The 16872-nt window shown below is 37.8% G+C and overlaps 1 protein-coding gene across 3 annotated transcripts; it reads left to right on the top strand.

The window, feature by feature from the left end:
• Positions 1-1868: 1868 nt before the first annotated feature.
• znf800b (zinc finger protein 800b) lies at positions 1869-16477 on the top strand. 3 transcript variants are annotated; one of them, XM_055191138.2, is made up of 6 exons: positions 1869-1994; positions 5021-5161; positions 7817-7912; positions 9855-9998; positions 11228-12401; positions 15744-16477. In XM_055191138.2, coding segments are annotated over exons 2-6 (1533 nt in total). In that variant the 5' UTR covers positions 1869-1994; positions 5021-5043; the 3' UTR covers positions 15745-16477. The 3 variants fall into 3 exon arrangements, with proteins under 3 accessions (XP_055047113.2, XP_055047114.2, XP_055047112.2); XM_055191139.2 differs by lacking the exon at positions 1869-1994 and adding an exon at positions 2090-2108; XM_055191137.2 differs by lacking the exon at positions 1869-1994 and adding an exon at positions 2622-2784.
• Positions 16478-16872: the final 395 nt, after the last annotated feature.

The raw sequence follows: 16872 nt of genomic DNA, 5'->3' as shown, positions 1-16872 counted from the left end.
TCTGCTCTATATACCTGTCTATCTGCTCTATCTATCTGCACTATATATTTGTCTATCTGCTCTATCTATCTGTCTATCTACTCTATATATCTGTCTATCTGCTCTATCTATCTGTCTATCTACTCTATATATCTGTCTATCTGCACTATATATCTGTCTATCTACTTTATCTGCTCTATATACCTGTCTATCTGCTCTATCTATCTGCACTATATATCTGTCTATCTGCTCTATATATCTGTCTGTCTACTCTATCTGCTCTATATATCTGTCTATCTACATTATCTGCTCTATATACCTGTCTATCTGCTCTATCTATCTGCACTATATATTTGTCTATCTGCTCTATCTATCTGTCTATCTACTCTATATATCTGTCTATCTGCTCTATATATCTGTCTATCTACTCTATCTGTTCTATATATCTGTCTATCTGTTCTATATATCTGTCTATCTACTCTATCTGTTCTATATATCTGTCTATCTACTTTATCTGCTCTATATACCTGTCTATCTGCTCTATCTATCTGCACTATATATCTGTCTATCTGCTCTATATACCTGTCTATCTGCTCTATCTATCTGCACTATATATATGTCTATCTATCTATCTATCTGCACTATATTTCTGTCTATCTACTCTATCTGTTCTATATATCTGTCTATCTACTTTATCTGCTCTATATACCTGTCTATCTGCTCTATCTATCTGCACTATATATTTGTCTATCTGCTCTATCTAGCTGTCTATCTACTCTATATATCTGTCTATCTGCTCTATCTATCTGTCTATCTGCTCTATATATCTGTCTATCTACTCTATCTGTTCTGTATATCTTTATATCTTCTCTATCTGTCTGTATAACGTGCATTACGTAATATTACTTTTCTGAAGTAACGAGTAAAGTAACGCATTACTTTATAAATGTACACATTAATATTTGAGTTACTTTTTTAAAAAAGTACTGCAAGTTACATTTTAGTTTAGTTAATTGGATATTTTTTGGAAATGTACTGAATTAAACTGAACAAAGTCACGTAGAATTAGGCAGTCTTTGCGTGCGTGCCTGAGCAGAAACAGATCGAGTCAGAAACGGAGATGGCAGGCCAGACTGGGCATTTTTGCAAAAGAAATATGCAATTTCTGAATGCAGAACTACTCTTTTAGAAAAACACCTGCAACGGCTGAAAGAGATCAAGCCTCAGCCAAGTAAGAAAAAGTAATGCAAAAGTAACAAAGTAACGCAACTATACTTTTCATAAAAAGTAACTAAGTAATGCAATAAGTACTTTTTGGGGGAGTAAATAAATATTTTAATGCATTACTTTTAAAAATAACTTTCCCCAACACTGGCTCTATATATCTGTCTATCTGCTCTGTAGCTCTATTTATCTATCGATCTGCTCTATCTATCAGCTCTATCTATCTATCTATCTATCTATCTATCTATCTATCTATCTATCTATCTATCTATCTATCTATCTATCTATCTATCTATCTATCTATCTATCTGCATATCTGCTGTCTATCTATCTATCTGCTCTATTTATCTGTCTATTTACACTGAAAAATAATATGCTGGATTTACTTAAAAAAGTGGATGCAAAAATGATGCACTATATCCAGCCCTTTATTTTTTTCAGTGTATCTATTTGCTGTATCTGTCTATCTATCTGCTCTATCTATCTATCTGCTCTAACTATCTATCTGCTCTATCTGCTCTATCTGCTCTATCTATCTATCTATCTATCTATCTATCTATCTATCTATCTATCTATCTATCTATCTATCTATCTATCTATCTATCTATCTATCTATCTATCTATCTATCTATCTATCTATCTATCTATCTCTGCAGAGTTGTGCGCGACCTTCTAGACGTGCACGAGCTGTTAAACAACAGATACACACGTGCTTGCATAAATGAATTTTGGCGCGCGAATCTCGGGTGGCGGTATCCTAGCAACGCAACGACCCAGCACCTGACGTCAGGGTAAGTTACTTCAAGTTAGATTATTAATCATTCTCATATCACTTAGTATCCTGTATTAGAAGCTATTTTCTGTGTAATATTTGAATATATTCGCGTCTGTCTTTATGCAGTTTTGTAAGTAGGCTATCTGTGTAACCTTATTAATATGGACGTGTTAGGTGTTTGTAGTTACATACCAATTCATATGTATTCATAAAAGCAGAAAGGTTATGAGGTATTTTACTTAAATGTTTTACTAAAACCTCAGAGCATTCAGATATTTTTTAAATAAAAAAACGTACAAATATGAAACGAATAACAAACATTTAGCCTTGTAGTTAAACGTTATAGGTAGTGGAATGCGTTATCGCTATCTTGTGCCAAACTATCTCTGAAATGCACTTTGCATTCTATGAAAACTTAAACCATATTTGTATTGGCATTTGGTTTGAGTCATGAAAACTTAAACCATATTTGTATTGGCATTTGGTTTGAGTCATAACTTTTGAGTTAGTTATGCCTTCTGTACAAACAAAGTGATTTACAACTAACTTCATAAACTAATAACTTGGACTGAACGAGTGTAATGGTAAACGTAACGGTTGTGCTGAGGTATCGACACGTATGGGGTTCGAACCCACAACCCTTAAGTGACCTGCCCAGATCTTTAACCATTAGGTTCCAGCACGCTGATAGACAACAGTGCATGTGCTGCTGCTGCTACCGGAGTCTCACTGAAGCGTTTGGAGGCGTAACGCAGTCCTGAAGCTCATACACACGAAATCTGCGCGTGCTATCCGTCAAAAACAACGTAAGAGACGTTTATTTAATCCTGACTGTCTGTGATTTACTGCTTTGAGTGTGTTTTAAACGCGTAAAAGCGTTGCGTTTCCTTCCCGAGCGCGACAGAAAATGGCGTCATGGTGCTCTTGTCGTGTCTGTGGTTAAAAAGACGGCTCGGTTTCGACTCATCGTGCCGTTTTACTGCTTTCTAGCTAGTATGTTGGATTAAAGTAACTGTTAGGGTTAGTATTATCTGTCGTTTCATTGAGATCTGCGTCAAATGTAAGTTAGGAGAGCGCGCGCAAAGGCGGAAGGCTCTCCAGCGCCGCGCGCAACCGGGAGCGAAGCGCGGCGGTCTCAGACTCGCGCATCAGCGTTTCGTTGTTTCAGTCTGTGTTAATGGGTCGTAAAGTTTTTTTTGTGTATTTATTGATATATTTCATGCTTTTTCGACGGTGTCAGTCCGCTTTTACGCCACGCACCAGGTCTGTTAGCTAAAGCGCGTTGAGTTTTGTAGTTTGTTGTGTTTCTTTTTTTGTAGTTTAACACTTTATTTTATAGACGACAGGTACAGCAATGCCCAGGAGATTTCAGAAATAATGAAATAATCGGGTCGTTTCGTAAGAATGAGTTTATTTTGCTTTTAAAACAGATGCAAATACTTATAAAGTGTCATATAGACGCGTCACGTGTTTTGCGCACGCTTGCTATCTCAAAACTAACTTACAACAGTGTGTCCAGTTGGGTTACATGCAGGTTAAAATCACTTCGTTTTATACATTAAGCATACAGTCACCCGTCATCGTTAAGAGTTGTTGTTGTTGTCATTAAATGCGCGGATGTGACGCAACGCATTGTCGCGTGACGCCAGAATAACCCGACGTAGGTGATTTTCTACACGGTTCACGCCGACCGGACTCACGCAGATATAAAATGATACACTTTTATGTGCTGTTACATATCAAAACTGGATATTGTTCATTTTGTGTACTTTTTTTTGTTTTCTATTATTTCGTAGCCATATATTTCTATACTGACATTTCTACTATATGTTCTAAACCAGGGGTCCGGGGCCTCAAAAAACTTACAAGAGGGCCTCAAGATGATATAACATAAGACTAAACAAGCATTAAAATAAGCTAAAACAAATAAAAAGCAATCTATTTTGTTATTTTTATGACAAATACACATTTCTGGTTATTCCAAAGCCCACAAATATTGTTGTGGACATGTGCCTTAAAGTAAAAAAAGGTTGAGAAGATTCATGGCTCAAAACTGTATTTTGTGTAAAGCTGCTTTGCAAAGTGCTATAGAAGTTAAATTTAATTGGATGTTTTGCAAAAGTTAGTCAAATAAGTTCACTTGACCTCACGTGAAGGTGACTAGGTAAGGTGACTTTACAAGGACCAAAAGCACCATTCATGTTTACATTGATATTCAGATTAGCCATCGACTGATGACTGAAGTTTTATTTTTAATTTTTAAGTTTTGAAGTTCTAGTCAATCATTAAAAGGTCAAGTCCATTTGGTGTTACTCCATGAGAGTAACTGGTAAACTGAAATTGTAACTTGTCTAACTTGTTTCTCTGTATATTTGTTACTGTTTGGCATGTATACATATCATTTTTAAGTCTTTGATGCAACTTCATTATAAACATCACATAAATAGCTAAATGTACACTGTGATTTTTAACCCATCGTTGGGTCAAAAATCAAAGAACTCAGTGTTTTAATTTGAAGCCAAATAGCTGGCTTGTTTTTTTAACCCATTGTTGGGTCAAATATAAACATTTTATGGGTTCATTTAACCCAGTGGCTGAATCTCTCCCTGTTACACCAAATGCTGGCGGATGGGTTGAAAATAACCCAGCGTGTTTTAGTGAAGGATCAGAGGAATGCCTTTAACTTTCATTTGACTTCATAATTTGAGCTCCAGCAGAGGGCAGCAGAGGACACACTGCTCACACTAACTCTATATAAAGAAACTTTTTTTACCCAAACTATAATACTGTCTCACAGATTAAGTTTAGTTAGATCAGTGGTATACCCGTGTCACTTTGTAAGTGATTATACAGGGCTGGGCTGTGATCTCATGCATCATTACAATGCATTGACATCTAATGGTGCATTTGAATAACAGTGCGAATGACCAGACAATGATGCTGTATTTACATTAAACTGGCTAATGCATTATTTAACCAACTGAGCTACAGGAACACTGTAGAAAGTCTTGAATCTTGATAAGAGTATTGATCTGTTTACAGAGGCCTGTTTAAAGCGACTGGAAATGGAGGAACCCATATCCGAAGCCTGCGCGATGCCGGCCAATGAGAAGTCTTGTCAGACTGATGACCTCACAGATGAGGCCGTCGTGCCTGGACCGGACCACGCAAGCAAGACTTTGGGTAAGCTTCTGATTTTCTTGAGTCTGTTGTACTATTAGAAATGTTAATTTAAGCACCAACAAACTCACGTCAGTATCCTCCGTAAGGAGAGAAAAATCCCAACAGCAGTGAATGCATTTCAATAGCGCTTGATCCTGACTGATCTTTCCTGACAGCCAGAGGTCCGAGAGGGTCAGAGAAGATTACAGCAGTTTCCTCCACTGCCAGCTATTGTTGCTCACTCAGTAGGGGTCACCAAAGTCTCTAAGCCCCTAAAGAGGAGAGGTCACGCGGCTCACGCCCCACCCCCTGACCTTAAAGTTAAATGAGAATACATACATGTACTGACTCGCGTGTATGCCACAAAACAAGCTTCCAGCTATTCCCTCACAAGGCCATTAAACATCTCTTATATAAGGCGAGTCTCTCAGGGCCGTTCAAAGCAAAGCTTGCTTGTCCAGTTATAAATCCATCAGCATCATCTCTTTATCTGATGCTTTATAGGCTCGTATCGCCACAGATGATTGGAGTTTTTTGTTTGTAGGGCTAAAGTAAAAGTCAAACGATTATCCTCTATAATCTTGTCTCTATTGTCAATCTAGTAGCCATGCTTTTGCAAACACCACTCATCTCTGTAATAGCCCCACAGGTTACATGGCTTAGTCTTCAGTTTAAATATTGACATCCATGTACCGAACAGAAGAGATGCTATCAGGTGCATTCCTCGGAAAGTGAAGCTGTATTAAATCAAAACCTTTGTTTCAGAGGTAGACGTTTTCAGAAGGCATCAATAATTTATACTTTAATAAAGTCTTGGTTAGCAAGCTGAAGATGAGACTGTAAATGGATATCACTTATATCATTGAAAAATAAAAACACGGGCATTGTTTTAGGATAATGAGTTTTTAAGAGGTAATGCTGTCTAATAGACTGTCGAGGTGATAATAAGTTGCATTATAATAGCTATCTGAATAATGACCTTATACCTGAAACCATAACAGCTCAACTTATCATAGACACGTCATTACAAATGCATTCATTACTACATTTTCAGTTTGTTTTTCACCTGAGTGATACCCTGGCAATATTCAACAACTTTTTTTAATAGAGAAGGGAGCTATAATATAAGAGGTGAGTTTAAAGGAATAGTCTACTCATTTTCAATATTAAAATATGTTATTACCTTAACTAAGAATTGTTGATACATCCCTCTATCATCTGTGTGCGTATAGTAAGCGCTGGAGCGCGCTGCGACACTTCGATAGCATTTAGCTTAGCCCCATTCATTCAATGGTACCATTTAGAGATAAAGTTAGAAGTGACCAAACACATCAACGTTTTTCCTATTTAAGACGAGTAGTTATACGAGCAAGTTTGCTGGTACAAAATAAAACGTAGCGCTTTTCTAAGCGGATTTAAAAGAGGAACTATATTTTATGGCGTAATAGCACTTTTGGGAGTACTTCGACACGGCACAGTAACACCCTCCCTCTCCCATTATGAGAGTGAGAAGGGGAGCGGACTTTTCAGGCGAGTCGAAGTACTCCCAAAAGTGCTATTACGCCATAAAATATAGTTCCTCTTTTAAATCCGCTTAGAAAAGCGCTACGTTTTATTTTGTACCACCAAACTTGCTCGTATAACTACTCGTATTAAATAGGAAAAACGTTGATGTGTTTGGTCACTTCTAACTTTATCTCTGTTTGGTACCATTGAATGAATGGGGCTAAGCTAAATGCTATCAAAGCGTCGCAGCGCGCTCCAGTGCTTACGTGTACGCACACAGATGATTTTCAATTAAAAAGTAGTGGAGAAGGGGTAGGATTAAATAAGCTTATGCTTCTTCCTACTCCTTTTTGGACATGTATAAGTTAAAACTGTTTTCTTGTTTTCCATTTTAAATAGAGAAAAGAAAAAAAGTATAATTGTTATTATGATTTTTTTGTTTTGTTTTACTTTTTTATTACATGTTCGAAATAAAGCTATTCATTCATTCATTTATTCAAACTTTCAGTGTTGTGTTAAGCAGGTTATGCAATATATCGTCTCACATGGGATTAATAAAATATCAATCCATCTACATGGTAAATACATGGTAGAGGTAGCATGCATAGGATTGCAAAATTCTGGGAATTTTAATGCTGGAAACTTTCAGTGGGAATAAACTGGGAATTTAAAAAAAGTTGCCTTGTAGTTGTAGTTTAAAAAAATCTTGCGGCATAATTTTGTTTAAAACCACAAGATTTAATGCAGTTTTAGTTGAATGTCTACCCTGCACCTTCCTCAGTCACATGCACACAGCACACTGCTTACTGAAGGGCCATTGAGGCCACACCCCCTGGATGTAAACTAGCACTATTATAATAATGTTTATTATGCTTTTGTGGTAATCAATTAAAGTTCTACTTGCAATAAAATCAGTCAGGACAAAAAAAAAAGTATTACCTTGCATGCATGTCTACTTATGACCAAAACAAAATGTTTATTTATGTGTTGTATATGATATAGTTTCCCAAATTACCATAAATTCCTGTTAAGTTTCCAATTTTGAATATTTCCAAAATTCCCCACATTAAGTTCCCATGGAAAGTTTTTTGAAAATTTACTGGAAACTTTCCGCCCCGATGCAAGCCAAAGCATGCATAATATATTTGACTGAAATGTGCTGTGTTGCAGTCAACTCAACAGAAGTTGGGGATCCTCCTCTGCTCCAGAGACCACTGGAAACCTCCAAATCTGGAATCCAACAGATTATCGAATGCTTTCGCACAGGTACCGTATATTGCATCACATAAAGAGTTGGTTCCAAAACGCGATAAACGCCATTTTAAAAAAAGGTTCATATCAGGTCAGTCTTAAAAAGTCAATTCTTAATTTTACGCAAAATCCGATATCCGTCGTGTTATTCTGTCATCTTTTCTCCCTTTTTTCTGAAAATGCGATAAACGCCAGTCCTCCTCTGCAGAATCTGCTCAACAAATCACAGCGCAAAATTCCACGCATTGTAAACAACAATGACAGCATACACACAGAATCCTAGCCGGCTGTTGCTTGTACTCACACGACAGCATCATGCTAACACATTGACATCAGGGGATCTTATGGAAAACTTTTCATTATTTTACTCGAAGTCAACAAAAATCGAGCAGGACCAAAACATTTTACAGCTGATCGCTGACAAAAAAGTTCAGCGACAACATCCCAAGGAAGACGCAGCAACGACAGTGTTCTTAATATGACAAAGTAAGTGTTTTTTTTAATGCCATTAATGTTTATTTTTTTTAATCATTGTATAGATGGTTTCAGCAGTAACAACATAAACAAGCGGCTTTCGTTGTCAACACGTAACTTCCGGTAAACTTCGCTAAGAATAAATAACAACATGTACTTTAAACATTGTTTATTTATATAACAAGCAACAGAAACAACACGTAGATTACGTAGAAAACCAAAACATTTGTTATTTTCGACGAGGTATTGTTCAAGAGTTCAGTTTAGCAACTAGTCAGACCATTAAAAAAACTGAAACCGGAAGTAAAGTTCGAACCAGACACGTATCGCGTTAATGCACGTGCGTCCGATAAAACAGTCTATACCACTAGTCAACTAAATGAATAAAACATGGCAAAGATGAATGCACATTTATATATTAATTAAATAGATTTATTGCATTTTGCGGGAAAAAAAAGTTTTTATAATAAATCTTTGAAAATCAAATGTGGGTTTGAATTTTTAATGTTATTATAACCTAAAGATGCTATGTGAAATAGAGCTGAAGATCTTTGACCGAACCCGACGGGACCTGTTGGGACCCGACGGGTTCGGGCTTCATTTCTAACATTTTACACGGGCTCGGGCTTGCGCTCCGGCTTTGCGCAGTAAATGAGCGGTCAAGTTCAATGCTGCTGGATGCACTATCAGTAAGCACAGGATCGCACTGAAGCAGTGGATTTAATCATTTTCCTTATAACAAAAACATGTAAGCTAATCTTGGTGAGTAAAGGTTTTTCAATGTATAACTAAATATTTATTGAGTCTTAAATACATAATTTAGACAGAGGATATAGACTAATGTTGGCATTAATGGAGAGAAATGCCGAAGCAAATCCCGCAGAGCCTTTATCTTAATTTTATTATTGCCAAATACCCATCTTCATTCAGAATGTATTATCTTTATTTAATTCGTTAAGAAATAATAATTTTTATTGGCATGTTGGCCTATTTAGAGTGTATTGCATAGGCCTATTTAGAGTGAGATGTTACGATGTTACAGATGACTTATTTTAATTCTTTGTTTCAACCAAGTGGCGTGTAGCCTAGTTAGTCATAAATAAATAATGTTAAAACCTGTGTAAATTACTCATTCTTGACAAAAGCTGTGTACGTGCGCCCATTTAAATAATGTCGGGCTGTAAACAGGTTCGGGCTTTTAAAAAGCTGTCAATCAAAATGTACTTTCGGGTTCGGGCAGAATTCTGTCGGGCTTTGGTCATTTCAGGCCTAACTTTTAAGGCCCGATAACAGCTCTAATGTGAAAGTTTGTAACAGAAAATAGTGATTTTCATCTTGTCGAAATTAGTCTAAATAGATTTATTGCGTTTTGGAACCAAACTCTTCACACACCCTTCCTCTCTTTATGATCCTGTAGAATCATGTGAAGAATGCATGGAGTTGACAGTAAGTGTCATCGCTGTCCTCTTGTGTCTGTTCGCAGGTACTGCACAGTTAAAACACATCCTCCTGAAAGAAGTGGACACGATCTTTGAATGTAAACTCTGTCGCAGTCTCTTCCGTGGTCTTCCCAATCTGATCAAACACAAGGAGGTTTATTGTCTCCCCAGACATCCTGAATCTGAGGGTTAGTAAAACAAACTGTTTGAGATTGTCTTCTGTTCTCAAGAGAGCAATGTTGAGTTAACCGAGATCCTTCAGTTTTAATGAAGGCGTTCAGGGTTGATGTGTTGATTCTGTTGGTTTTATGTAATTGCAAATGCCTAAATGTGAAATATGATCAAAGCTAGCTTATATTTTTCTGAAGTTACTTATTGTTGCCCTGTTAGTTAATGTTGCTAATAAGTCAGTCATGGTTTACATAATTTACGTCAATTTCTATACACTGTCTGACTACATTTACAAATTGTACGTTTGATCTGCATGTTTGTTCCCTGGAATTGAAACCATTAACTTTTTTGCTACTGTACCTTTAAGAATTGTGTTAAAGGAAAACACCACAGTTGTTCAATATTTTACTATGATCTTACCTCAACTTAGCTGAATTAATATCTTTATAATCTTTATTCAATGCGTGCACTAATCTTTGTACGGCGCCTCGTGAATGTGTTAGCATTTAGCCTAGCCCCATTCATTCCTTAGGATCCAAACAGGGATGAATTTAGAAGCCACCAAACACTTCCATGTTTTTCCTATTTAAAGACTGTTACATGAGTAGTTACACGAGTAAGTATGGTGGCACAAAATAAAATGTGACGATTTTTTTAGCGGATTAAACTCACTTCGGGTGCAGTAATATTGACGATGTAACTGCGCGCCGAGGTCAAAGTGCTGCAAACCAAGTGCTCTTCCGCCATACAATATAGTTCTCATTTTTTATCCACTTAAAAAAGCCACGTTTTATTTTGTGCCACCATACTTACTCGTGTAACTACTCATGTAACAGTCTTTAAAAATGGAAAACATTGAAGTGTTTGGTGGCTTCTAAATTCATCCCTGTTTGGATCCTAAGGAATGAATGGGGCTAGGCTAAATGCTAACACATTCACAACACGCTGTACAAAGATTAAGTGCACACATTGAAAAAATAAGGTATGTACTAATTAATCTAAGTTGAGGTAAGAACATAGTAAAATATTGAAAAACTGTGGTGTTATCCTTTAAATTTGATTGGCTTACCTCAGTTGCAAATTACTGAATCGTTGATGGGTGTTCATAAGTTAATGTGTTAATGCTTCTGATGAAAGCCGTTACAATTAAATAACCATTAAGACAATGAGTTTTATCACAGCGAATCAAGCTGTTATTTACATGAGTTGATTTTTATCATGGATCTGTTTCTTGTTTGTGTCTTAGACTCTTTTGCAGAAGGCAAAAACATCAAAGAGCTTTTGGAGGCCATCTATCCTCGCTCAGATAAGCAGGAATATTTTCTCAGACTGGAGCCCATTGATGGTAACCAGAATGCAGTTTTTCAGTATCTGTCTACAGAGAAAGACCTGCCACCTTCATCCCAGAGCCCCAACCACACCAGTACAGACGGCTGGAGTCACCATCAACCAAACACGGACGACATCAGCATGAATGAAGAAGAAGATCATCGCATTGAGGAAGAAGGGAAATTAAGCCAGACCGCAGAAGATGCTGTGATATCTGAGCAGCAGCATCAGGACAATCAGCTCTCATCTGAGGAGAGAACCGAAGAAGACTCATCCCCCTGCAGATGCCTCCTCTGTAACAGAACATACAAAGTTCGAGGTCACCTTCAGAGACACCTGCGGACCGTTCACAAGATCATCACCTCTGACTGCGCCGAACCCACGAAAATAACCAACGGAAAGCCTCCAGAGAGTCCAGGCGCTAACAGTAGCTCATCTAGCGAAAGTCAGAAGAGTCCCAGAGAGGAGAACAAAATCCCATGGAAGCCCATATACTCCATGGGCTTTGACTTGAAGACGCGTTTCTGCAAGCTCTGCAGACGGACCTTCAGCTCGGAGCAGAACCTGGCGAAGCACATCGAGCTCCACACGGACAACGGCACCGACTTCTTCGTCAAGTTTTACTGCTGCCCGCTTTGCCGCTACAAGACTCGCCGCAAGAGAGATGTCGTGAGGCATCTCTCAGAATTTCACAAGAAGAAGTCCGCCTACCTGAGCAGGATCTCTCAGTCGCTGGACAACAGCACCATCAAGACGCCAGCCGAGGCCGTGTTGAACAAAACGGAGACCAAAGATCAGGGTCGCCATGAAACGAAGGTCCACCCCAGCCACAGTTCTCCGTATCTGACGCGCAGGAACCTGCTGCCAAACGCACGTCGTGCAACGGCCGAGGGTAAGAAGACGGTTAGCAGTAAAACGCAAGTAAAGCACGATGACACGAGAGGTAAAGCCATGCAGTCCATGCTGGTCTGCAGCGTCTGTGGCAAGGGCTTCAGAAAGCAGAGGCATCTGGGGTTACACATGAGGAACCATCAGAAAATGGCACGCGGGGGTGCGGCAGGCATACGGACAAGATCAAAGGTCGTGTTTTGGTGAGTGTTTCACATCTTAACCTCATAAACAGTCTTTGCTATCCAGAAGCTCTCTGGCAAACAGGATCTGCTTTATAGAAAGGGTTTTTTTTTGGGTTATCACAAGCTACAGATGTTTTCACGTTTTTATTTTACGACACGAAACACACCAGTAATACGTTTTTCCATACCACTACATGGGATTACAGACGTTGTTGGGAAATCTTTAGCGCCATCACTTATGAAAATCTCAAAATGTTACGACATGTGCACAATTCCCAGAAAGATTTAGCCATAGAGTATTTGGATAAATGAGAAATCAATGAGAGAAATCCCAGGGTGGGAGAATGAAATATGAAAGCCACGGCAAGGTTGGAAATGAGGTCTTCCCGGTCTCACCTCAAGGTTTGCCCGGTTGAGCGGTGATGGGGTGCGTTTGAGGTTGGAGAAACAATTAAGATGTCTGTCCTGTGTCCTTGGTAACAGCATTTGGCACGGGCAGGCGATATTAACCATTAACCTCTCATCCTCAAATAAGGGTGACAGAGATGCCTTGGGCGTCCATGTCCACTTTTGACATTTTTCCCCATCAATGCTTAGTATGTCATGCTGACAAGTAGCTTTTTTATTGATCCTCTGCCTTGCACCGCTAATATGACAAAACACAGAGGCTGGATGGCTGTTCATCACTGTTTTTAAACAATAAAGTCATGGCTGAAGAGTGTTGTTACACATAAGCATGGCTGAAGATGCTCTATTGTTTTTTTATACGACAGGTCTGTTGAAAGCATTATTCTGGTTGGTTGAAAAATGCGTTATTTTTTGATAAACACTCACCTGACCTGTCAAATGTCTTAAAATAGAGGGTATGCACGTGATGTCACCTTCGGCGAAAGCTTCTGCGGTTACGCCCACTGAGTGGCAAAAGACAGAGCGGCAGCATTTGTGTACAGTGTGAAATCAGCGAAAAAACTGTGAAAACGCATCGAAATGGGAAAAAGCTGTTGTGCGATAGACTGTACTAAACAGATTAACAAGAATTCAGAGCTATTGTTTTACAGACTGACAAAAAAAACACAGAAAGGAGAAGTAAATAGTTCATGCCAACGTCCACAGACCACAGGTGGGTTGACAAGTTGCTAGGGTCACTATCAAGCAGAGGTTTACATATTTTTTTTCAAGTATTTGTTTTTATCTGTGTTTTTTTTTTGGGAAACATACATTCCAAAGCATATTATCATAATTTTTACGCTTTTACATTTCATAAATACAAGTTTTTGTTTTACATTGAATATTTAAGTACATTAACGAACTTTTACTCAAGTAAAAGTACACAATTTTAATGTAATCAAGTATTAAATAAATTTTAATATGCAATATTAAAGAATACACAATATGATTATATGCTTAAGAATGTAGTGAAGTAACATTTTTACCAATACAAACACCCTAATAAAGCACAGATGCTTGGAAAATGTAACTAATGTAATTAAGTATTGTCCACCTCTGCTATCAAGTCCAACTAAATTCAATTTGAGCTGAAAATAGTCAGTTTTACTGGTATTTTCGCAGCAGCCGCTATGAAAAGCAGCCATTTTGTTGAACATTTGCCACTCGACGGGGCGAGTTCCTGCGTGGTCACGTGGAAAAGTGACGTCAATGCATACCCTCTATAGGCACCAGAGCAATGTTTGTGGTAACTGTGGTATAAAGAGAAAATTTGTCTCCGGTCCTTTGAATTAAACTGCTGTCGTCAATTATTTCTTACTTGCCGCATGCTATTGCTCTAACCCGTTAACATCAGCGCCCCCAAAAATGTGTGCTTTAAACGTGCAGTTCACATGCATTGTGTGAAACCGGACGTAGCAGTTATTTGTCTAAAAAACTACAGAATGTAGCATCTAGTGGCAGATTTATATCTATGGTCTAAGCTGTGGAATTGAGTAGACTAATTTGCATATACTAAATGAAGCAAGGGTGTTGTTCACTCAAGCTGTTTTAAAGCATAAAGAAATTACTGTGACACTTTTACACATGATATTACGATGCTTAAAGTGACACTACACTTTTTTTTTTTGAAAATATGCTCATTTTCCAGCTCCCCTAGAGTTAAACATTTGATTTTCACAGTTTTGGCATCCATTCAGCTGATCTCTGGGTCTGGTGGTACCACTTTTAGCATAGCTTAGCATAATTCACTGAATCTGACTAGACCATTAGCATCGTGCTCAATAATAACCAAAGAGTTTTGATATTTTTCCTATTTAAAACTTGACTCTTCTGCAGTTACATTGTGTACTAAGACCAACGGAAAATTAAAAGTTGTGATTTTCTAGGCCGATAATGGCTAGGACTATATTCTCATTCTGATGTAATAATCAAGGACTTTGCTGTTGTAACATGACTGCAGCAGGCGTAGTGATATTATGCAGTGCCCGCAAAAAAATAGTCCTCTTGGTAACTTTCAATAGCTGAGGACTATTTTTGAGTGCTGTGTAATATCATTGTCTTAGGACACGATGTAGAAGTTTTAAATAGGAAAAATATCAAAACTCTTTGGTTATTATTGAGCGCGATGCTAATGGTCTAATCAGATTCAATGGATTATGCTAAGCTATGTTAAAAGTGGTACTGCCAGACCCGGAGATTGGCTGAATGGATGCCAAAACTGTGAAAATCATAGGTTAAACTTTAGGGGAGCTGGAAAATGAGCATATTTTCAAAAAAGCGGAGTGTCCCTTTAAAGATGAGTTTTAACTCTTTCCCCACCAGCGTTTTAAAAAAAAGTTGCCAGCCAGTGCCAGCATTTTTCACGATTTTCACAAAAGCTTAATGCCTTGCAGAAAATGTTCTTCTTTAAATATATAAACAAACAATATATCAAATAAAGAACAGACCCTCTGCTTTTAAACAAAAAACCCCGTTTCATCCTACCTTCATTATTTCTCTTTTTATCACCTCTCAAATATGGGTAGGTTTCTTCAAAAACACCCAATTTTGAGCAAAAAGCTGAGATAATTGCATTTTTGTGAAGGACTTTTGATAGAGATCAGATGCAGAGCGATCTTTAAAACATACACGGAGTTCTTTCTCTTTCACGTGAGGTGTTACTTCCGGGTTGTATAAGTTGTGGAAGTTGCCACCTGGTGGATAATAGCGGTATTGCGGAAAATTCTCGTTATTCTCTTAATTGGTGAGTTATCTCGTCAATGGCAGGGAAAGAGTTAAGTGATTAAATGGTCAACTTTAGGGGGACTTTACTGTTGTATAGACTGTGATAAAACTGTTTCCTTTCAAACAAAATGATGGTTTTACCATAGTACTGTTGTATTTTTCTAACCTTGTGTTGTCTTTCTATCGTAGATTCTCTGACAACAAACCGGATTTGGAGCTACATCAAAAAGGGGGAGAGTTAAAAACTAAACCGTGCTATCTTATAAATGGCTAACGTTGTACACTAACGACTTGATTTAACAGAGTAGGTATGAGAAACAGAAGTATTTCTATTTGGGATTTCCAGAAGTTGGATTTGTTGGTTTGAAGACCCCGACACATACTCTGCATGAAGGAGTGTGACAAAAACAGCATGATATTTTCTAACCACTTCTAAATAGAATACGAAATGTATATGATTTCCATTTGACTGCTGCTATCAGTTTTTACGTTTTGTGTGGAAATGTGGCTGAGTGATTGTTGAAGAAAGCTGTCTGAGCGCCCGGGACCCCAGTAAGAGCTCGGAGCCACGCATGATCTCTGTGAGAGAAATGACAACTGATTCACCACGGACTCATTGCTATTCAGCGCAAACGTCTGGGGTCAAATCCAGGAGTTTTTGTTTGGTGGGAAACAGCAGAGAGAAATCAATAAGAGAAACACTGCTTTTTGTTTGAACAGACACCTGCTCCGGGGAAATGACCAGCGTTCCTCTTATTGTACTGCAGGCAAATCAGTTTGTCTGGACACTGTTTATTTACCTTTCGAATAGTTTTTTTCATTAAATCAGTAGCATATGCACATCTGAATCAACTATGAACAGTTACAAGTTTTATTTCTCATATGAATATATTCACCAACAATAAACAGAGAAAATGACTCTACATGCATTTATTTCTTAAAGTTTGAAACGAGAAAAGAGAATTGAAGTTTTATGGATTCAATTAAAGTAATTTGATTACAGATGCTTGGGGAGGGGCTAGAGGCACTTTTTAATATATGTGCGCCTATCTGTAAAATACAGACTAAAGTCTTATAATCTATAAAAATGAGATTTGGAGCATCAAAGCTTAATTTGTGTCATTTCAATATTTTACATGACTTTAAAGATACCAAAAGTATATTTTAACTAAATGTTCTAGGTAGGGCTGGGCCTAGATTAATCTAATACAAAATAAAAGTATTTTTTTGCATAATATATGAGTTTGTGCTGTGTGTAAATATTATGTATATTTAACCACACACACATACATACATACATACATACATACATACATAT

The sequence above is a fragment of the Misgurnus anguillicaudatus genome, chromosome 1 (assembly GCF_027580225.2).
Source record: "Misgurnus anguillicaudatus chromosome 1, ASM2758022v2, whole genome shotgun sequence".
NCBI classification, from domain to species: Eukaryota; Metazoa; Chordata; class Actinopteri; order Cypriniformes; family Cobitidae; genus Misgurnus; species Misgurnus anguillicaudatus.
Note: the sequence above shows the minus strand (reverse complement) of the source record. Positions and strands in the feature narration are given on the sequence as shown.

Excerpts from the sequence above, each read along its gene's own strand:
- znf800b (XM_055191138.2), top strand. The coding sequence starts at position 5,044 with ATGGAGGAACCCATATCCGAAGCCTGCGCGATGCCGGCCAATGAGAAG. Across the intron at positions 7,913-9,854 it reads TATCGAATGCTTTCGCACAG|GTACTGCACAGTTAAAACAC; the intron begins GTACCGTATATT and ends GTCTGTTCGCAG. Across the intron at positions 9,999-11,227 it reads CAGACATCCTGAATCTGAGG|ACTCTTTTGCAGAAGGCAAA; the intron begins GTTAGTAAAACA and ends TTTGTGTCTTAG.